A 24,333-nucleotide genomic window follows, 5' to 3' on the forward strand; every position below is an offset into this window, starting at 1 on the left:
TGTGCCTGGGCCGGCATTACTTATATACTTACAGCATGTAAGTTGAGTGTTAATGGAGGTTTTTGGATCTCTTTTTTTTATAGGCAGAATAGATTCAATCTCATGACCTCCATGGTTAGCTGACTTTTGCTAGCGTTTATTTATGAATTACATACAATGCATAAAAGAAAGAAAAACATGTGTTCTTGCCTTACATACGGATTGTGAAAATTCCCCCAAAAGTTCAGTTCCCCTTTACATAGCAAAAAGCTGAGAGAGAGAGAGCTGGTTCCTGAAAGTGCTCGTAAGTTGAGGTAGCACTGTATATTGCAGAGATATTGCCTGTTTACTAACCATGACATCCTAATAGGTGGAACTGCCACTGCAATTTGAGGATATCTGTGATAAGATGGCAGAGAATGTCCATGAACTCTGGGTAATGGAAAAGGTTGATCAGGGATGGACACATGGAAATGTAAGGAAGCGGCGTTAAAATGGCCGTGCTCACTGCCGCGTGACGGATTAAGCTTTGTTTTGGTCCAAAACAGGAGCGAGACGAAGGGCAGAGACTGGAGCCGTGTCTTGTGGAGTTCTCCAAGCTGCCAGAGCAGGAAAGGAACTTCAACCTTCACACAGTCCAGGACATGCTTAGGTGTGCACTCTCCGCAGCATTCTAACTATTTGAGACCTACTCATCATTTGTTCTTTGACCTGCAGGACTCTGCTGGCTGTGGGCTTCCACTTGACTTTAAAGGACCAACACCCAGAGGGGAGCATCCGCCGCATGTCACTCTCCAGCAAGTATGTGGCTTTCAAGTTGAAGGTCCTTGCTGGATCTCTTACATGGCTCCTTCTTCTTGTCAGGTATGAACAAGCCAGTGGCTACAGACCTGCGCCCGTTGATGTCAGCCAGGTTTTCATAAGCCCCATCCATGAGGAGGCGCTGGACCTGCTGGCAGAGAACCAGCACAATGTTTGGGCCAGAGAGCGGATCAAGCAGGGATGGACCTACGGAGCACAACAGGTCTGTACAGGATTGGATGGCAGCCGCTGTTGTCAGACGTAGATAAGGCTTGTCATTTTTTGTGCTTTGAATGCGTTCATTCAGGACGCCAAAGCAAAGCGGAGTCCAAAGCTGGTGCCCTACAGCCTGCTTGATGAAAGCAGCAGCAGAGGGGCTCAGAAGCTGGTCAGGCAGGCCCTTTGCACGCTGCTGGCCTACGGTTACAGTCTGGAGACCCTCCAGCAGGAACATAGTCTGTCACATGCAACAAAATAGCCTGCATTCCATTTAGTGCTGTCAAAACATTACATTTTCTTTATCAGAGTAATCGCACTTTTTGCTGCTAGCGTGCTTCATTTCAATTCACTCGGAAAAGAGCCCAATGTTTTGACTAAAAATGCAATTTTATAGTCAGAATGTCAAACGGGCATTTTGTACTTGAATGCAGGTCATTTCATGTTTATTTAGAAGTGGAAATTGCCACTAAGCACAGCAGTCAGTCTCCTCGTATTCATCCACCTGATCACTGACCATTTGACAACCCGCTCGCCGCTTAAAGGGAAACTGTACTTTTTTTCTTCACAATCAGACATGACAACTTATGCATTTTCTAATGCATTATAAAGATGAAAGAAACGTAAATAAAAGTCTGCTTACAGCAGAGCCAATAAAATCTGATAACCATTCGAGAAGTGCCAACAATACTCCATGTACATTTGGTGACTTGAATATTAACAAGTATTAGTAATATTGTTATTATAAACGCTAACACAGATTATTTATAGCTTCCTGCGTGCCTATGTTGACACCATCCAGTGGTCTGCTGCTTCCAACCTCTCTGTAAGTTTATTGTAGATCATCAACTGGAAAGTAGCTGGCTGCTGATATATTCTGACAAGTTGGGACACTTTGACAGCCATTTGGGACCTGGAACTGGTGAGGATGACACGAAAAGCGCTTGTTTCCCCGCATCTAAATAGGAATACATCAACATCCTAGCAGTCGGCATCCTAATGACAGCAGACACTGTACAGTAAGTGATGTTTTATTATGTCTGTTGGCTCTCATGAAGCTTTCAGTGAGTAATAATCAGTGATGAAGAAAAAAAATTAACGTTGTTATGCGTTTTTTAAAGGGGAACATTATCACAATTTCAAAAGGGTTAAAAACAGTAAAAATCAGTTCCCAGTGGTTTGTTGTATTTTTTGAAGTTTTTTTCCAAATTTTACCGGTCCCGGAATATCCCTAAAAAAAGCTTTAAAGTGCTTGATGTTCGCTATTTGTGATTCGACTGGCCATTTCCCTGTGACGTCACACAGTGCTGCCAATGTAAACAAACAATGGGAATACCACAGCAAAATATAGCGACATTAGCTCGGATTCAAACTCGGATATCAGCGACTTAAGCGATTCAACAGATTACGCATGTATTGAAACAGATGGTTGGAGTATGAAAGTATTGAAGAAGAAACTGAAGCTATTGAGCGAATAGCTATTGACGCTATTCATAGCCATAGCATGGCTGAATAGCTGCGTTAGCATCGACGGTAAAATGTGCGGACCAAACGATCAGGACTTTCGCATCTTGTGACACTGGAGCATCTTAAATCCTTCGCTTGGTTAGTGGTTTTTTTGCATTAAATGTGGGTGGAAGGAAACGTAATATAGTTGCAAATGCATCTACAGGTTATCCATACATCTCTGTTCCATTTCTGCTTTAGCACCGCCGGTAAATAGCATGTTAGCATAGATTAGCGAAGCATGTTAGCATCGATTAGCTGGCAGTCAACATCAACAAAACTCACCTTTGTGATTCCGTTGACTTTATCGTTCCAAATGCATCTGCAGGTTATCCATACATCTCTGTGCCATGTCTGCTTTAGCACCGCCGGTAAATAGCATGTTAGTATTGATTAGCGTAGCATGTTAGCATCGATTACCTGGCAGTCACGCCGCGACCAAATATGTCTGATTATCACATAAATCAACATCAACAAAACTCACCTTTGTGATTTCGTTGATTTTATCGTTGCAAATGCATCTGCAGGTTATCCATACATCTCTGTGCCATGTCTGTCATCGCCGGTCAAATGTGGAGACACTCCAGCACATTCAATGGGGGTCTGGCGGCAGACACTTTGGCATCTTGGGGCCAGTGGTGCAACTTGAATCCCTCCCTGTTAGTGTTGTTACACCCTCCGACAACACACCAATGAGGCATGATGTCTCCAAGGTTCCAAAAAATAGTCGAAAAAACGGAAAATAACAGAGCTGAGACCCGGTGTTTGTAATGTGTTGAAAATGAAAATGGCGGCTGTGTTACCTCGGAGACGTCACGTTCTGACGTCATCACCACATGAGCGATAAACAGAAAGGCATTTAATTCCCCAAAATTCACCCATTTAGAGTTTGGAAATCGGTTAAAAAAATATATGGTCTTTTTTCTGCACCATCAAGGTATATATTGACGCTTACATAGGTCTGCTGATAATGTTCCCCTTTAAAATGAATGCGCTGCGGATGCTAAAAATCATCAAAATATGTAAATATTAAAATGTTATTATAAATGTTACTACATTACGTATATACCTACATCATGTACAGTATATGAAACCATAAAGGAGGTGTTTGAGGGGCTCTATAGGCTGAATTGAATGGCTCCTATAGGCTCCATTGTAAGTGGACTTGATAGATGGATTGATTTTATTTTATTTAAAGGTGCCATATGTAATCATTTCATGTCTAGTCATCAATAAATGGCCCTGATATGTCAAAAGGCATTAATAAATCCTCGTCTTTTCCAATACCTCTATAACTGATAACAGTAGTTCATATGCTCATTTCAAAATAAGATTTACAGCCCCAAAATCTTATTGTTTTCATTTTGACGCCCCGCCCTCCACCGCTTGAGCAATTAGAAAGTCTGTGAGTGCGTCACATCCAGGTTGCCATCTTGGTCTGGCTACTGCCACTGGTAAAGTTACTAAACATGTCAGACTTTAGGCCATCTAAAAGTTACCATTCTCAACTTATTCATGACAAAGCCAGCAACAAAAGCAGGATTTGTATCGGAGATGCTTTTGAAAGATGAAAACCATTGAAGATTTTTGCTCATTTCCTCCTTGATAGGTAAGTCAGGCATTTACCTTTTCTTATGACTTGTAATAAATGGAAATGGGCATTTGGTCTGTCACTATACTGTTCAATACAGTCTATGATCTTGTCTAACAAAGATAGAATGTTCCTGCAACCAATGTTAGCCTTCTAGAAATAAATGCTAGTTAGCATGTATGTCCATGTGTCATCCAACTGACAGGACAACATAGATTTTGGAGAAATAAAAGCTATGTGGATATGTGTAGTGAGAGTGCCTATTTCCTTCTCAATATGCTGATACGCTGAGGAAATGGTTCTGACATGAGCATGACTGTCATGGCAATGTGAAAGGTATGGAGACGGACTAATCACACCATCAAAGAATTCCTCATCACTGTTTGCAAATAGTGGACTACAACTACCAAGTTATATGGCAATCTGAAACATACCTTGGCAAAATGTCTCCTCTTTAGTTTTGGGCGTACATTAGGCTGCTAAGCATCCATCCATCCCGTTTCTAATGCTTGTCCCTTTCAGGGTTGCGGGGGTGCTGGAGCCTATCCCAGCTGCACTCAGGCAGGAGGCGGCGTACACCCTGGACAAGTCGCCACCTCATCGCAGGGCCAACACAGATAGACAGACAACATTCACACACTAGAGACCATTTAGTGTTGCCAATCAACCTATCCCCAGGTGCATGTCTTTGGAGGTGGGAGGGGCCTATCCCCAGGTGCATGTCTTTGGAGGTGGGAGGGGCCTATCCCCAGGTGCATGTCTTTGGAGGTGGGAGGAAGCCGGAGTTCCCGGAGGGAACCCACGCAGTCACGGGGAGAACATGCTAACTCCACAGCGAAAGATCCCGAGCCCGGGATTGAACCCAGGACTACTCAGGACCTTCGTATTGTGAGGCAGATGCACTAAGCATGCTCTACTTATTTTCAGCAGTATAACCATTGCTAGCCTTGGTTGTAGTTGCTTTTAGTCTTTGTTTTCTGATAGTACTGACAATAACCATATGATGTATGGCGCAGTGGAAGAGTGGCCGTGCGCAACCCGAGGGTCACTGGTTCAAATCCCACCTAGTACCAACCTCGTCACGTCCGTTGTGTCCTGAGCAAGACACTTCACCCTTGCTCCTGATGGGTGCTGGTTGGCGCCTTGCATGGCAGCTCCCTCCATCAGTGTGTGAATGTGTGTGTGAATGGGTAAATGTGGAAATAGTGTCAAAGCGCTTTGAGTACCTTGAAGGTAGAAAAGCGCTATACAAGTACAACCCATTTATCATTTATTGTATGCAGGCAAAACCTACTTCTTCCTGAAAATATCCTCATTTCTGTGTCAAATGTGTTTGTTAGAGATTTGTTATTGACAAAATGTTTGTCTATTCAGCTATTATGGTCCCAGGACCTCAAGCCCTAGTAAGATGCAGTGGAAGTTTAAAGTTCCTTGGAGTAGTCCAGTCCATCCAGGCGTACCTGGCAACATCAGTCAGGGGGAGGGGACCACAGGATTTTGACTGTTATTGCATTTCCATTTCTGGACAGATTATTACACATGGCTCCTTTTAATATTTAGAAAGCATGAAAAAAATAGCATCCGTCCTCATGTTTTGTGAAGAAGCATGCGCGGTCGAGATAAATTGCGAGAGTAATCTGCGTCTATACATGGTTCAAGCGATAAGGTTTTGCGAGAGCTGAAATGTACATTTTGACAGCCCTAATGTAATCAGAGCAGAATGCTAAAGCATTTCCCTGTCACTGGATAACTTCTCCTTTTTTTACTGGCCTTGCAGTCATTCTCTCAAACGGATTCTTCTTCTCCGATGAAAAGTGCAGAGTGTTCCGAGCAGATAAATCCTACGCCGTGACTGGAGGGAAGTGCTACTTTGAGTGTGAGCTGGTCACAGCGGGCAAGATGCGAGTGGGCTGGGCACGGCCGGCCTGCACAGCAGATAAAGAGCTGGGCTCGGATGACCAGGCGTTTGTGTTCGATGGCTCTGAGGTGAGAACACGCTTATGGAAGCTGGCAATGTCTCCAATCAGATAAGCAACATGTTTTTTTCAGTACTTTTATTTTATGAAGCATTGGTATTTTGGCTATACATGTGGAAACATTTATTTTTACCTGTATAGCAGACATCATGTCATACCTTCAAAAAAAAAGGACCCCTAAAAAATGTGGTGTAAATATATTATGGAGCCATCTCAAAGGTGAGCAAATTACGGCTCCGGGGTCATTTGTGGCCCTCAGCTCATTTTTTTCTTGAGCTGCAACACATTCTACTGACGAAATAAACACATCAAAGATTAGAACATTACGGGAAAAACTAAGACAAATGCAAATTGCCCAAATGCTCCCAAAAATTGGGACCTGAATACCAACTTTGTCTGGCGCCTTATTGTGTATCACCTTTGATGATTTCTGTGCATGATGAACAAACTTTCTTGCAGGCTATGGTTTGTTTTACAATTTGCTAGAGCCCTCAAGAAGGTTTTAGTTGGTGGAATAATATTAGTAAAGAATAATAATTCAATAGATGAGATATTACATGTAACTGCAACACAAAACTAAGATGTGGATGTTTTCTTCAGATGGATCATTGTCCAACATTGTCTTGCTTTTAGTATCTTTAATGAGTGGCCCCGGCATCTTTTAGTTTGAGCTATGTAATCATACTCTGAGTTAAGAACATGGACGGCTCGAGTTTTTGTCAGCACTGGCTTCCAGATTGAAAACAATTTATCTCTGGATCTGCTGAATAATTAGTTCATATTTTCTAAGTGGATGAATTGCACAGCTTTTTATTTATTATTATTTTTTTTTAATAACTCTTGGCATGTACTGAAAAAAAAAAACCCTCATTATCATGCTATATATTATTAGATGTTAGAAATGCTTTGTCAGCAGCAACACAAAGCTGAAATGTTTGGTCAGATATTGGATTGGTTGTATTAAGGCTGGGCAGCATGTACCAAAACTCATATTGCTGGGTTTTTAGTCCAAATACCGGTCCACAGTATATTAAAAAAACCTGCAAATTGCTTAAAGTTGCCTCAGTGTTTTCGGGCTAGATAACCAGTGTTGAGTGCACTCCGATTATGTGTTGTAAGTAATGTGTTGTTTATTCTTGACAAAGTAACAAGTTAGCTGGTACTTTGTCTAAAGCAATTTTCGTCCATTTTGTTCATTAACGTTAGCTTTATATCCTCACGCTTGTGTGCGGGATTGATGGAGCTTCTACTCGCTCATCGCGCTGAAAGCCGCTGGCTGTTAGGTTTAAAACTTCTTTTCACTGCAGTACCTTAGTCCACACAGGCTATGGGGAGAGGCTCTTTTAAACAGTTGTCGTTAAATATTTGACACCCCGAGCAGCAGAGAGGCGCTATTGTTAGCTTTGTGCTAAGTTGCTAAGAGAAGTAAACAACATAAACAGATGAGATTAGTGATAAAGTTGCAACAAGGAGAGATGCAGGTTCTAAAGTCAATTAGTGTATGTGTAAATAAAGCTGGAGTCGCTCACCAATTGCCAAATGCAGTCGATGACCAAAGCATTGCATCACTCGGGAGTCGAGAAGTCACGCAATGGGCCACACTTTAAAAAACAAAAACAAAAAAAACAGTTTGAATGTGTGTCATAAGAGAAGCCTCTGTAAACACGGAAAGGGCGGGGCTGAGCCAAAAAGGATGCCCTGTGCTTCGCCGCTCAGGAGCAAACGGCCTTAACAAATACCCATCAGAAGATACCGGTGTGGCGGTATTGTCTCGAATGTATACCGGTTTCTGAAATATACTGGTATTAACTGTAGTTGCGGTATTTTGTTGTAGCCTCCTAATTGTTTCTGCACACAAGTTTTAACAATGTTGATGCGAATTTGCTGACACAAGCTAGCATTAGCATATGATTAATCAATGGAAGTTTTCATGCTCATATGTCCGTGATAAGGATGTCACGGTAAACGGTTTAATGATAAACAGCAATGACATTCCCGATGGTGAATGGTTAATTACCGAATAAAACGTCATTTTAGGCAGCACAATAATGATTGTTCTAGAAAGGAAATCATTCTCAATGTGTTGTTTTTTTATACAACTTGGTTAAAAGATGTTTTAGTTGAAGTACTTTTGAGCACATTTGATACTATTGATACCATGACATCCCGAGTCCGGCAGCTCCTGTCTTCCTGCTGCTTGCAGGCTCTCTGGTACCATGGAGGCTGCGAGCCCCTGGGGCGTGTCTGGCAGAAGGGGGACGTGGTGGCTTGCCTGCTGGACCTGACTGAACGCACCATGATGCTCACCCTCAACGGGGAGCTACTGTTTGATAAGCAGGGATCAGAGCTGGCCGCCAAGGACTTTGACATCAGAGATGGTCTTTCAGCAAAACTTGAATTCTTCCATCAGCACGAGTTGAGCATTTGTAATCGGTTGTTTTCCTTCCTGACATCTTAGGCCTGCTGCCTGTGGTCAGTGTGGGCGTGAACGTGGTGGCCAGGCTCAACCTGGGCCGGCGTGAGGGCTCTCTGCAGTACTTCATGGCGTACGGCCGACACCAAGGTTATGAGCCTTTTGGGCTCAATATGGCGAGAGATCCCTCCCTGTGGATGAGTTGGAAACAGCCTCACTTTAAGTCCATCCTGCCAGATGATCCCTACTTGCAGGTCTGTTGATACACACCTCTCTCTCAACAATGGCCGTCCTCTTATCAAGCCCTTTCATTTGATTTAATGTTGATGTAAGGTTTAGATACAAGTCTTCTCAGCACTGCTTTATTGACAGGACTGATCCTCCTATATCCTGTTCCAATCTCACTCAAGGTCAGTCGAGTCCGCGGCTCAGCGGATTCCTTATCCAGCCTGAGGGTCTCGCAGCGGCTGTTGGCACACCACAACGGAGGCGGCGAAATGGGCTTTTACCGTCTCAGCATGTCCATCGAGTGCGTTGCCGTCCTTACCGACCCTGTGGGGGCTGTTCTGCAAGTGGCCACCAGTTCTTTCGCTCCAGGTCGGTGCGCGTGTCACATCATGTCAAAAAGAATGCTTGAATGCAGATTCAACGATCATCATTATTATTCATCTGATTAACCCAACTGCAGTGCGGAAGGACTCCAAATCCCTGATAGAAAACACATTTTCAATCAATCAAAACATATCTATTAAGGGTGTAAATCTTTGGCCACCCAACAATTCCATCCGATTCCTGAGGTGACAATGTGATTCAGAATCCATTCTTGATTCAAACCCATTCTCCCAATGTGTTATTTGGTATAATAATTAATTACAAGGAACCATTTTTCAAAACAGGTTGCAGGTTCGAAAAGCTCCTTCTGGTTGCATGGACACGTCCTAATAATGTCAGAAGAGAAATAAATGTGTGTATATATATATGTATGTATGTATATATATATATATATATATATATATATATATATATATATATATATATATATATATATATACAAACCCTGTTTCCATATGAGTTTGGAAATTGTGTTAGATGTAAATATAAACGGAATACAATGATTTACAAATCCTTTTCAACCCATATTTAGTTGAATGCTCTACAAAGACAACATATTTGATGTTCAAACTCATAAACTATTTTTTTTTTGCAAATAATAATTAACTTAGAATGTCATGGCTACTTTTGGCACATGCCAAAGTAGTTGGGAAAGGGCATGTTCACCACTGTGTTACATCACCTTTTCTTTTAACAATACTCAATACACGTTTGGGAACTGAGGAAACTAATTGTTGAAGCTTTGAAAGTGGAATTCTTTCCCATTCTTGTTTTATGTAGAGCTTCAGTCGTTCAACAGTCCGGGGTCTCCGCTGTCGTATTTTACGCTTCATAATGCGCCACACATTTTCCATGGGAGACAGGTCTGGACTGCAGGCAGGCCAGGAAAGTACCTGCACTCTTTTTTTACAAAGCCACGCTGTTGTAACACTTGTCTTGCTGAAATAAGCAGGGGCGTCCATGATAACGTTGCTTGGATAACAACATATGTTGCTTCAAAACCTGTATGTACCTTTCAGCATTAATGGTGCCTTCACAGATGTGTAAGTTACCCATGCCTTGGGCACTAATGGCTGGCTTTTAAACTTTGCGCCTATAATAATCCGAATGGTTATTTTCTTCTCTGTTCTGGAGGACACCACGCCCACATTTTCCAAATATAATTTGAAGTGTTGTCTCGTCCGACCACAGAACACCTTTCTACTTTGCATCAGTCCATCTAAAATGAGCTCGGGCCCAGCCAAGCCGGTGGCGTTTCAGGATATTGTTGATAAATGGGTTTGGCTTTGCATAGTAGAGTTTTAACTTGCACTTACAGATGTAGCGACCAACTGTAGTTACTGACAGTGGTTTTATGAAGTGTTCCTGAGCCCATGTGGTGATATCCTTTACACACTGATGTCGGTTTTTGATGCAGTACCGCCTGAGGGATCAAAGGTTCGTAATATATTCGCTTACGTGCAGTGATTTCTCCAGATTCTCTGAACCTTTTGATGATTTTACGGACCGTAGATGGTAAAATCCCTAAATTCCTTGCAATAGTTTGTAGAGGAATGTTGTTCTAAAACTGTTTGACAATTTGCTCACAAAGTGGTGACCCTCACCCCATTCTTGTTTGTGAATTACTTAGCATTTCATGTAAGCTGTTTTTATAGCCAATCATGGCACCCACCTGTTCCCAATTAGCCTGCACACCTGTGGGATGTTCCATATAAGTGTTTGATGAGCATTACTCAACTTTATCAGTATTTATTGCCACCTTTCCCAACTTCTTTGTCACGTGTTGCTGGCATCAAATTCTAAAGTTAATGATTATTTGCAAAAAAAAATGTTTATCAGTTTGAACATGAAATATGTTGTCTTTGTAGCATATTCAACTGAATATGGCTTGAAAAGGATTTGCAAATCATTGTATTCTGTTTATATTTACATCTAACACCATTTCCCAACTCATGGAAACGGGGTTTATACATATATGTATATTTATATATATATATATATATATATATATATATATATATATATACATGTATATACTTACATGAAATTATAACCAACGGTTCCTCTAAGTAACCCAGTCAAATTTTCTAGATTAATTTGAGTCAGCAGTATGCAGAACAGTTCTTTTGTTTACCTCATAATTAAGATTTACTTGATGTAAAATTTGTTCATTCAACTTATTTATTTGAGTTGTGATTGCAATTTGATCTTACAGTGCTTGGAACATTTAAGCACATAAACAACTTTCACAGACTAAAGTTGTAAGAGTTTGAGTTGGAAGGAGTTTTCTTTTCACCGAAGCACTTTCTTTTTAAAATAGCAAATTATTAAAAAAAGAGAGTAACAGGCGCACTTTAATGTGGAAAAATATATGTTTAGAAAAACATCTTTTTGTGAACATAAGCACAATGTTAAAGGTGTTTAATGAACATGTTTAGTGCATATTTAGCCCTTTCTTTCTTCACTTTCTTTGCCCATGCAAAAGTAAACACCATCAATTTCCATGAAAAGAAAAGATGTAATAGTGACTCATTGAGATGGATTCACAACAGCTGCTGGTCTTACAAGTCGTGAAAGCTACGCTCCAAACACAGTCTGCCGTAACAGATAACAGATATAAATATGATAGATTGGACAAAGAAAACATCACTTTTAGGATTGCAAAATTCTCCATAGAAACTCAGAAAACCGCAATGAAGGTTAAGAAATCCTCTAGCTGTGGTTCATGTGTCAAGATCACTGATTCACTCATTTATAGTGAATCAAAAAGGGATTCGGCCTCAAACGGATGATTCGATCATCATTGGGAAGCCAGCCAAGGCCGATCCCACTTTCCATACACTTCCGGGACCAAGCCCAGCATTTATTCAATGACTGTCCAGTTTGCTGCAGTGGAACACTCAATGCAGGTCTATGGTCAACACTGTTCAATAGCGAGAAGAAGGTCTCGTCAGCGCTTATGAAAATAGCTGATTCTGAACAACAGTTGAACGCATTCTAGCGCATATTTGGTCAGAGAAATGTAAACACAGAAGTACATATTTCACCATGGATTTTTTTCCAATTTTTGGGAAGCTCAGCGCAATCACCACTCATCCTCAACAACCCTGTTAGTATCCTGATTAAAAGAAGAAAACAGTTACAACTTGATGTTGACCTCAGAGGAGGAGGATTACAGCGTGTCGGAATACTTTGCAAATATCCGCATTTGATCATCCTCTATTCAGATTCCCCCCCCCACCCACACCATCACCTTGAAGAGGTTTACAACTCCCAGAGGTAGGGTTCTGCCTCAATTAATTCCTGTTGTTCTTTTAGGAAGGAAAGAGCTGGAGGACTCTGACTCTGACTTTGAAGTGCTGATGAAGTCGGCCCACAGCTTTGTTAGTTCCAGAGACCAGCTGGACTACAAGGATCACAGCCAAGACAAAACCTCAAGACTGAAGCAACGGTAGGCTACTGAGAGGCCACTGAAACCTGAATTTAGGATTCAGAATGATTAGAGAAGGGGAATTGTACTTTTTAAAAAATTTTTTCCTGTCGTTCAAAATCATTATGAAACAACACACAAGTCTTTTTATTTTATTTTATTTTTTACTTTGCTTAGAGGATGCGGCTAATGAGAGTCACCATTGTAGCTTTCAAAGTCTCCAAAACAACTTCATCAATGTACAATATACACACTGCAAGTATATATATCATGTAGTAACAGACACCTTCATAACAATATGTAATATGTAAAATATACACACTGCAAGTATATATATCATGTAGTAACAGACACCTTCATAACAATATGTAATATGTACAATATACACACTGCAAGTATATATATCATGTAGTAACAGACACCTTCATAACAATATGTAATATGTACAATATACACACTGCAAGTATATATATCATGTAGTAACAGACACCTTCATAACAATATGTACAATATACACACTGCAAGTATATATATCATGTAATAACAGACACCTTCATAACAATATGTAATATGTACAATATACACACTGCAAGTATATATATCATGTAGTAACAGACACCTTCATAACAATATGTAATATGTACAATATACACACTGCAAGTATATATATCATGTAGTAACAGACACCTTCATAACAATATGTAATATGTACAATATACACACTGCAAGTATATATATCATGTAGTAACAGACACCTTCATAACAATATGTAATATGTACAATATACACACTGCAAGTATATATATCATGTAGTAACAGACACCTTCATAACAATATGTAATATGTACAATATACACACTGCAAGTATATATATCATGTAGTAACAGACACCTTCATAACTACATGTAATATGTACAATATACACACTGCAAGTATATATATCATGTAGGAACAGACACCTTCATAACAATATGTAATATGTACAATATACACACTGCAAGTATATATATCATGTAGTAACAGACACCTTCATAACAATATGTAATATGTACAATATACACACTGCAAGTATATATATCATGTAATAACAGACACCTTCATAACAATATGTAATATGTACAATATACACACTGCAAGTATATATATCATGTAGTAACAGACACCTTCATAACAATATGTAATATGTACAATATACACACTGCAAGTATATATATCATGTAGTAACAGACACCTTCATAACAATATGTAATATGTACAATATACACACTGCAAGTATATATATCATGTAGTAACAGACACCTTCATAACTACATGTAATATGTACAATATACACACTGCAGGTATATATATCATGTAGTAACAGACACCTTCATAACAATATGTAATATGTACAATATACACACTGCAAGTATATATATCATGTAGTAACAGACACCTTCATAACTACATGTAATATGTACAATATACACACTGCAGGTATATATATCATGTAGTAACAGACACCTTCATAACAATATGTAATATGTACAATATACACACTGCAAGTATATATATCATGTAGGAACAGACACCTTCATAACTACATGTAATATGTACATTATACATAGTAAGCACAAAGGAGGGGTGGGACGTTGGAGAAGAGTGAGGTGGGCGTGACTTGCAGGTTTAAATGTGGAACTTGGAGTTAAGCTATGCAGACATAAATGGACTGCTTACCCCAAAGTCAACTTGAAAAAGCTTCCCCGGCCAGCTGGACCAAACAGACAAGTAAGTGTACATGGAGTGAGTCCCTTTTAATATAGATCATGATACACATCATGTGTGTTATCACAACTACACTACATACACTCTGGCTAGCTCTGTACAAACATACACTGTATAACGGATCAACCACAGAAACCTCTACTATATACTGTATATATATATATATATATATATATAATATACGTATAATATATATATTTTTTTGGGATACACTGGAGGGAGTACTGGAAAGTGCCCCCCCGGGTGATTCCCTTGTCCTACTGGGGAACTTCAACGTTCATGTTGGCAACGACAGTGAAACCTGGAGAGGCGTGATTGGGAAGAATGGCCGCCCGGATCTGTACCCGAGTGGTGTTTTGTTATTGGACTTTTGTGTTCGTCACGGATTGTCCATAACAAACACCATGTTCAAACATAAGGGTGTCCATATGTGCACTTGGCACCAGGACACCCTCGGCCACAGTTTCATGATCCACCTTCTAGTTGTGTCATCGGATTTGCGGCCTCATGTTTTGGACACTCGGGTGAAGAGAGGGGCGGAGCTTTCTACCGATCATCACCTGGTGGTGAGTTGGCTGCGATGGTGGGGGAGGATGCCGGACAGACCTGGCAAGCCCAAACGCATTGTGAGGGTCTGCTGGGAACGTCTGGCAGAGTCTCCTGTCAGAGAGAGTTTCAATTCCCACCTCCGGAAGAACTTTGAACATGTCACGAGGGAGGTGCTGGACATTGAGTCCAAGTGGACCATGTTCCGCACCTCTATTGTCGAGGTGGCGGATTGGAGCTGTGGCCGCAAGGTAGTTGGTGCCGGTCTTGGCAGTAGCCCTGGAACCCCTTGGTGGACACCAATGGTGAGGGATGCCGTCAAGCTGAAGAAGGAGTTCTATCGGGTTCTTTTGGCTCATAGGACTCCGGAGGCATTGGATGGGTACCGACAGGCCAAGCGGTGTGCAGCTTCAGCAATCGCTGAAGCAAAAACTCACACATTGGAGGAGTTTTGGGAAGCCATGGAAAACGACTTCCGGACGGCTTCGACGCGATTCTGGACCAGCATCCGCCGCCTCAGGAAGGGGAAGCAGCGCACTGTCAACACTGTGTATGGTGCGGATGGTGTTCTGCTGACCTCGACTGCGGATGTTGTGGATCGGTGGAAGGAATACTTCCAATACCTCCTCAATCCTACCACCCCATCTTCGTATGAGGAAGCAGTGCCTGGGGAATCTGTGGTGGGCTCTCCTATTTCGGGGGCTGAGGTTGCAGAGGTAGTTAAAAAAGCTCCTCGTTGGCAAGGCCCCGTGGGCGGATGAGATCCGCCCGGAGTTCCTTAAGGCTCTGGATGCTGTGGGGCTGTCTTGGTTGACAAGACTCTGCAGCATCGCGTGGACATCGGGGGTGGTACCTCTGGATTGGCAGACCGGGGTGGTGGTTCCTCTCTTTAAGAAGGGTGACCGGAGGGTGTGTTCCAACTATCGTGGGATCACACTCCTCAGCATTCCCGGTAAGGTCTATTCAGGTGTGGAGAGGAGGCTTCGCCGGATAGTCGAACCTCGGATTCAGGAGGAACAGTGTGGTTTTCATCCTGGTCGTGGAACTGTGGACCAGCTCTATACTCTCGGCAGGGTTCTTGAGGGTGCATGGGAGTTTGCCCAACCAGTCTACATGTGCTTTGTGGACTTGGAGAAGGCATTGGACCGTGTCCCTCGGGAAGTCCTGTGGGGAGTGCTCAGAGAGTATGGGGTATGGGACTGTCTGATTGTGGCGGTCCGCTGCCTGTATGATCAGTGTCAGAGTTTGGTCCGCATTGCCTGCAGTAAGTCGGACATACATATCTATGTGTGTGTGTGTATATATATATATATATATATATATATATATATATATATATATATATATATATATATATATATATATATATATATATATATATATATATATATATATATGCATATGTGTATAAACCCTGTTTCCATATCAATCAATCAATGTTTACTTATATAGCCCTAAATCACTAGTGTCTCAAAGGGCTGCACAGACCACTACCACATCCTCGGTAGGCCCACATAAGGGCAAGGAAAACTCACACCCAGTGGGACATCGGTGACAATGATGACTATGAGAACCTTAGAGAGGAGGAAAGCAATGGATGTCGAGCGGGTCTAACATGATACTGTGAAAGTTGAGTTGGGAAATTGTGTTAGATGTAAATATAAACGGAATACAATGATTTGCAAATCCTTTTCAAGCCATATTCAGTTGAATATGCTACAAAGACAACATATTTCATGTTCAAACTGATAAACATTTTTTATTTTTTTTTTGCAAATAATCATTAACTTTAGAATTTGATGCCAGCAATACGTGACAAAGAAGTTGGGAAAGGTGGCAATAAATACCAATAAAGTTGAGGAATGCTCATCAAATACTTATATGGAACATCCCACAGGTGTGCAGGCTAATTGGGAACAGGTGGGTGCCATGATTGGCTATAAAAGCAGCTTCCATGAAATGCTAAGTAATTCACAAACAAGGATGGGGTGAGGGTCACCACTTTGTAAACAAATTGTCGAACATTTTTAGAACAACATTTCTCAACGAATTTAGGGTTTTTACCATCTACGGTCTGTAAAATCATCAAAAAGTTCAGAGAATCTGGAGAAATCACTGCACGTAATTGGTGATATAATGGACTTTTGAACCCTCAGGCGGTACTGCATCAAAAACCGACATCAGTGTGTAAAGGATATCACCACATGGGCTCAGGAACACTTCATAAAACCACTGTCAGTAACTACAGTTGGTCGCTACATCTGTAAGTGCAAGTTAAAACTCTGCTATGCAAAGCAAAAGCCATTTATCAACAACACCCAGGAATGCCGCCGGCTCCGCAAGGCCCAAGCTCACCGAAGATGGACTGATGCAAAATAGAAAGGTGTTCTGTGGTCTGAGGAGTGCACATTTCAAATTATATTTGGAAAGAGAGGACGTGGTGTCCTCCAGAACAAAGAGGAAAATAACCATTCGAATTGTTTTAGGCGCAAAGTTGAAAAGCCAGCATGTGTGATGGTATGGGGGTGTATTAGTGAACAAGGCATGGGTAACTTACACATGTGTGAAGGCACCACTAATGCTGAATGGTCCATACAGGTTTTGGAGGAACATATGTTGTCAACCAAGCAACGTTATCATGGATGCCCCTGCTTATTTCAGCAAGACAAGTGTTACAACAGCGTGGCTTTGTAAAAAAAAAAGAGTGCGGGTACTTTCCTGGTCCGCCTGCAGTCCAGACCTGTCTCCCATGGAAAATGTGTGGCGCATTATATTACTTAAAATACGACAGCGGAGACCCCGGACTGTTGAAGGACTGAAGCTCTACATAAAACAAGAATGGGAAACAATTCCACTTTCAAAGCTTCAACAATTAGTTTCCTCAGTTCCCAAACATTTATTGAGTGATGTTAAAAGAAAAGGTGATGTAACACAGTGGTGAACATGCCCTTTCCTAACTACTTTGGCACCTGTTGCAGCCATGAAATTCCAAGTTCAATCAATCAATCAATCAATGTTTACTTATATAGCCCTAAATCACTAGTGTCTCAAAGGGCTGCACAAACCCCTACAACATCCTCGGTAGGCCCACATGAGGGCAAGGAAAACTCACACCCAGTGGGACGTCGGTGACATTGATGACCCAGTTAATGATTATTTGCAAAAAAAAAAATAGTTGATGAGTTTGAACATCAAATATGTTGTCTTTGTAGCATATTCAACTAAATATGGGTTGAAAAGGATTTGCAAATCATTGTATTCTGTTTATATTTACATCTAACACAATTTCCCAACTCATATGGAAACGGGGTTTGTATATACACACACACACACACACACACTCCGTGGTATTAAGCACTGTATAACGCATAAAGCACAGAAAACCTCAACTACATGTGTATCTGTCTTTCTTTGTGTGTTGTCAAGTTGTGCAACTAATAGCTCTACAGTGTGCTGAGGACATAGATAGATGTATTGATAGATAGATGTATTGATAGATTGTACTTGATTGATTCCTTCAGGAGACTTCCCTCAGTAAAATTCAAATCCCAGCAGCAGTGTACAGAATTTAGATTGAATTTAAAAACTAAAAAATAAATAATATGGGTATAAATGGAAATCCAATAGAAAATATAACTAAAAATAAAAATGAAAAGCAACAATAAGAATGCAAATATAACAGTAGAAATAAGAATATAACAAGAAAAACTAGGCAGAAGATCAAATCTAATCTAATGATGTATTACTTCTGGCGGGCATGATGTGTGTCCTACTCTGTTCAGCGGTACTTGAACGCACCGTCAAACACCTTGTCTCTTTTCCTCTGAGGAAAGATTGGTGATCATAGTTCCGTGGCGAGAGAGAACAGTGAATAACTTGCTTGCTTCCACCCTAATGTGTCCTACGTCTAGATTGGGGTATGTTGTTTCCAACTGGGAAAGATGTACGTCTCTTGTTTTCATGTTAGCATTTAAGCTAGCAAACTGGCAGCAGTAAGTCCTCCGTGAGTTTAACACAGTGCAGTTTTCAATCTGGGTTTTTAGGTCATTTGAATTAAAAAGTGTAACATTAACCGTGGGGAGCGTCATCATGATTAGCGTTTATGGTTTCATTCTTGTGCACAAAGACAGTCGTCGTGGTCGGCTCCTGCATGCCACTGGGATTGGATAAATTCCCAACTTGTCCTACCACAAAATGAAAAATGATTGGATTTTGTCTTTGTCAACATTTTCCTCTCGTTTTGGTTTGTTGAATAAATTCATTTGTTAAATGTTTTCGTCAACGTGCATTTGTTATTGTCCTGTTCTGGCCAGGAGAAAATAATGCTAACAAAGTTGGAAATATTTAGTCTACAAAATGAACAGTGTGCATGTCCATTAAAATAACTCCACTTTGAAGTTAGTGTGTGTGCTTCAAAGGTTCATGTTGAAGAGAAACAAAGCAGACCTGGTCAGCAGCAACTCCTCTCCTCGGCTTCTGGAAGATGTCCTTGTTGACAAAGACAACGCTGATCACCTTGATCAGGTGTGAAGAGGAAGACCCTGTCATCTTCTCTAGGTCTCTAGGACCCCAGCATCATGAGTCCTTCCTGTCCCTTTCAGTACTACTACTCTGTGAGGGTTCTTCCAGGCCAGGATCCTTTCAACGTGTGGGTGGGCTGGGTCACCCCGGATTTTCATCACAATGACCTGACCTTTGACCCCGACAATAGCCCCACGGTGACCGTCACCCTCGGAGACGACGGCGGCAAAGTCCAGGAGAGGTGAGCGCTGGTATGGCTTGTCTCATCCTGCACACTTGGACATAAAGTGTCAATCTTCTCCACTCCCACAGTGTCAAGAGGAGTGACTGTTACATGGTTTGTGCCGGGGAGGCCACGGGTTTGTCCCGCAGTCGGAGGAGTGCCGGGCTGGAAATCGGTTGTTTGATCCACACGGCCACTGGGATGCTGACCTTTACCTCCAGCGGAGTGGAGATGGCCACCTTCTACCAAGTAGGATTTCCTTTCATCGTCTTATTCTCATCGCTGATTCTAGCATAGTTTGTAGGCGTGCAACTAGGACTGTCAATCTTTGTGCACCACCACACTGGGGGATGAACTACTTCCCTCCATTAAACACCTCTGATAGATTTCAATGTTACTTCAAAGAAAACTGCTTTTTTAAAATCTAATTAAAGCCAAACATTGAATAAAGTCAAATCCAAATAAGTCAACAACAGAAGTTTCCAACACTTCTCTTTTCTAAGGTAAAAGGTCGTCCATATCAGTGTCAGTTGAATTGTGAGGGATAGCCATGCCTACCAGTGGCAATGTAGTCAGGCGTACCATCCATCCATTTCTACCGCTTATTACCTTTGGGATCGCGGGGGGCGCTGGTGCCTATCTCAGCTGCATTCTGGCGGAAGGCGGGGTAGGCACCGGACAAGTCGCCACCTCATCGCAGTTGTCAGGCGTACCAAGGAGAGAAACCCTCTTTGTTTGTTCAAGTCTCCCGTTAGGAAACATTTGGTGAAATACAGTACATACATGGAAACACTTGGTGAAATACAGTACATGCATGGAAACACTTGGTGAAATACAGTACTTACATGGAAACACTTGGTGAAATACAGTACATGCATGGAAACACTTGGTGAAATACAGTACATGCATGGAAACACTTGGTGAAATACAGTACATGCATGGAAACACTTGGTGAAATACAGTACATACATGGAAACACTTGGTGAAATACAGTATATACATGGAAACACTTGGTGAAATACAGTACTTACATGGAAACACTTGGTGAAATACAGTACTTACATGGAAACACTTGGTGAAATACAGTACATACATGGAAACACTTGGTGAAATACAGTACATGCATGGAAACACTTGGTGAAATACAGTACATACATGGAAACACTTGGTGAAATACAGTACATACATGGAAACACTTGGTGAAATACAGTACTTACATGGAAACACTTGGTGAAATACAGTATATACATGGAAACACTTGGTGAAATACAGTACATACATGGAAACACTTGGTGAAATACAGTACATACATGGAAACACTTGGTGAAATACAGTACATACATGGAAACACTTGGTGAAATACAGTACATACATGGAAACACTTGGTGAAATACAGTACATGCATGGAAACACTTGGTGAAATACAGTACATGCATGGAAACACTTGGTGAAATACAGTACTTACATGGAAACACTTGGTGAAATACAGTACATACATGGAAACACTTGGTGAAATACAGTACATGCATGGAAACACTTGGTGAAATACAGTACTTACATGGAAACACTTGGTGAAATACAGTACATACATGGAAACACTTGGTGAAATACAGTACATACATGGAAACACTTGGTGAAATACAGTACATGCATGGAAACACTTGGTGAAATACAGTACTTACATGGAAACACTTGGTGAAATACAGTACATACATGGAAACACTTGGTGAAATACAGTATATACATGGAAACACTTGGTGAAATACAGTACATACATGGAAACACTTGGTGAAATACAGTACTTACATGGAAACACTTGGTGAAATACAGTACATGCATGGAAAAAATCAACCTGATAAGATGTGTCGTTTTAGAGTATTATTTGTCAGATAATCACCTGCCAGCTGTCTCCAAATGTTTGCATTTTGAGTACGACGAGTGTGTGTAAAGTGTTGTCATTTGTGAACGAATCAGGTGGAGGCCGGCACCAAGCTGTTTCCCGCCACTTTCATCCAGCCCACCACCAGCAGCATGTTCCAGTTTCAGCTGGGAAGCACGAAGGTAAAAAGCAAAGACAATGCACACCTCCATTACCAGCAGTCAGCATTCCCAAAGACAAGTTGTGTTAGCTCCTGGCCTGAGGCTAATAGCTGTTCATTCAATTCTGCAACTCGGTCAACCTTGAAGAAAAAAGGCCACTCTAGTTGTAAATTTGCGGGATATTTTGGACTGGAGCAGAATGAGAAACGGCGTCTCCTATCACAAGGTCATCATCAGTTGTCATGGTGAACATGCACTGACTTTTGGGAAGGTTTCTCTCCTCATGCCAGGGGATAAGACTTGATAAGGGTGTAATAAATACACCTCTGAATGGAGAGAAGGTGAGCTGTAAAACCCCCTAAGGTTTGAAAAGCAGCATAAAGATTGTGATGGGTATCTTCTTAATGTCATTTTTACAGCCTGTCCTTTTCTTTTGCTTATTTTCATCACACTTTTTCCCGTCCACACAGAATGCGATGCCGCTGTCAGCCGGTTTGCTTGGCAGCCTGCGGACCACGGCCACACCTCAGGTCCCGCCGAGGCTTCAGGTCCAGCGTCTGAGCCGCTCCACGTGGATCCGAGTGCCTGACAGAAGCTTGAACGTGACGCTGGATCGTCCAGACGAGCGCCACGGCTGGAGAGTCCAATGCCTTGAGCCTCTTCAAGTCATGACCCTCCAAATCCCTGACGAAAGCAGGTCTGAATCGATTGATTTGAATGACTTATGTATTTATTTGACAGGGACAGTGCAAGCAATCGTTGTTACCCACAGTTAACCCTTGTCAACGTACATGAGACTTCTAGCCACAGGCTCTTTTGCAATGCTTGTCCCTGGTTAGACTTTTAAAGACAAGTGTTAAATACATACAAAATAATAAAGACAAGTACAAAGTAAAAATATCAGTCCCCATTTGTCCATCACTACACCCAGTTCTAGTGCTCACACTTCTAATTTTCCTTAAGCAGCTTTTTCAGTTTTGTGGAGAAAAGTTTAATGTCCCACTGGGACTTTGACTACCATGAATTGATGAAAGTGGACCCCGACTTAAACATGTTAGAAAACTTATTGGGGTGTTACCATTTAGTGGTCAATTGTACGGAATATGTGCAATCTACTAATAAAAGTTTCAATCAATCAATCAATCCTGTGGCAAAGACTTCCACAGATGTGAGAACCCAGACTGACCCAGAGTGGTCCAGCACCATGTCACTCTACAGCTCCCACTGTGACTTTAACTCCAGTGGCAGACTTCCACAGATGTGAGAACCCAGACTGACCCAGAGTGGTCCAGCACCGTGTCACTCTACAGCTCCCACTGTGACTTTAACTCCAGTGGCAGACTTCCACAGATGTGAGAACCCAGACTGACCCAGAGTGGTCCAGCACCATGTCACTCTACAGCTCCCACTGTGACTTTAACTCCAGTGGCAGACTTCCACAGATGTGAGAACCCAGAGTGGTCCAGCACCATGTCACTCTACAGCTCCCACTGTGACTTTAACTCCAGTGGCAGACTTCCACAGATGTGAGAACCCAGAGTGGTCCAGACTGACCCAGAGTGGTCCAGCACCATGTCACTCTACAGCTCCCACTGTGACTTTAACTCCAGTGGCAGACTTCCACAGATGTGAGAACCCAGAGTGGTCCAGACTGACCCAGAGTGGTCCAGCACCATGTCACTCTACAGCTCCCACTGTGACTTTAACTCCAGTGGCAGACTTCGACAGATGTGAGAACCCAGACTGACCCTGAGTGGTCCTGCACCGTGTCACTCTACAGCTCCCACTGTGACTTTAACTCCAGTGGCAGACTTCCACAGATGTGAGAACCCAGAGTGGTCCAGACTGACCCAGAGTGGTCCAGCACCCTGTCACTCTACAGCTCCCACTGTGACTTTAACTCCAGTGGCAGACTTCCACAGATGTGAGGCCATCAAATTTTGGCTTTGGGTCCAAAATAACATCCAAATATTTAAATTCCTTTACCTGATCTATTTTATTTAGATTATTGTTGACCTGAATTTCTCCAGAGAGAAACACATTGAGACTGTTTTGTTATCATTTAGGGTTAAGCAGTTATTTGGAAGCCTTGTTGATACTTCAGCAGGTGTCTAATATCTGTGAGGTGTCGGCTCCACCTGAATGATTGCATCTTCAGCATACATTTGGCAGGTGGTATTTGTGCAAATATTGATGTATAAACTGAAGAGCAGCGGGTCCAAAATAGATCCTTGTGGCACAGCCAAATCACAATATATTACGTCTGATTGGACAGCATTTATTTGAACACTTCAAAATATAATTTAAACCAATTAATGGTTTGTTTTGAAGCATTAAATTGTTTGAATTTTGTCCAGTTGATTTACAGTGTTTTTTTATATGGAAATATAGTGCTCCAACATATGTTGATATATTATTATATTTACATATCAACTTGTTTCTGGCGTCCTGTAGGTGTGTGGACATCTTGGAGCTGTCGGAACTTGAGGACCTCTTGACCTTTCAGTGCCACACCCTCCTCCTGTACTGCGCTGTGTGCGCCCACGGCAACACCCGAGTTTGCCACGCCATCTGCAGCCATGTGGACCAGTCCCAGGTCCTCCACGCCCTCCAGGATGCTCGTCTAGCTGGCCCGCTGCGCTCTGCCTTTTACCAGCTTCTTGTCCAGGTGTGCTTGTGTTTCTCCTCCTGCTTCTAAAGGTGCTCATCTTGACC

At 41.8% G+C, this 24,333-nt stretch overlaps 1 protein-coding gene across 1 annotated transcript in view; it reads left to right on the forward strand.

The window, feature by feature from the left end:
* LOC133558879 (ryanodine receptor 2-like) overlaps positions 1-24,333 on the forward strand; it is a 261,295-nt gene that overhangs the window by 22,088 nt on the left and 214,874 nt on the right. Inside the window, exons 21-36 of the mRNA XM_061910016.1 lie at positions 350-454; positions 528-631; positions 697-780; positions 844-1,003; positions 1,088-1,235; positions 5,871-6,079; positions 8,273-8,447; positions 8,528-8,736; positions 8,893-9,079; positions 12,413-12,545; positions 19,253-19,358; positions 19,436-19,596; positions 19,668-19,827; positions 21,553-21,639; positions 22,089-22,315; positions 24,073-24,286. Coding sequence (XP_061766000.1) covers positions 350-454; positions 528-631; positions 697-780; positions 844-1,003; positions 1,088-1,235; positions 5,871-6,079; positions 8,273-8,447; positions 8,528-8,736; positions 8,893-9,079; positions 12,413-12,545; positions 19,253-19,358; positions 19,436-19,596; positions 19,668-19,827; positions 21,553-21,639; positions 22,089-22,315; positions 24,073-24,286 — 2,469 coding nt within the window. The remainder of the gene's footprint in view (positions 1-349; positions 455-527; positions 632-696; positions 781-843; positions 1,004-1,087; positions 1,236-5,870; positions 6,080-8,272; positions 8,448-8,527; positions 8,737-8,892; positions 9,080-12,412; positions 12,546-19,252; positions 19,359-19,435; positions 19,597-19,667; positions 19,828-21,552; positions 21,640-22,088; positions 22,316-24,072; positions 24,287-24,333) is intronic.

This window comes from Nerophis ophidion, linkage group LG09 (assembly GCF_033978795.1).
Source record: "Nerophis ophidion isolate RoL-2023_Sa linkage group LG09, RoL_Noph_v1.0, whole genome shotgun sequence".
In the NCBI taxonomy this organism is placed as follows: Eukaryota; Metazoa; Chordata; class Actinopteri; order Syngnathiformes; family Syngnathidae; genus Nerophis; species Nerophis ophidion.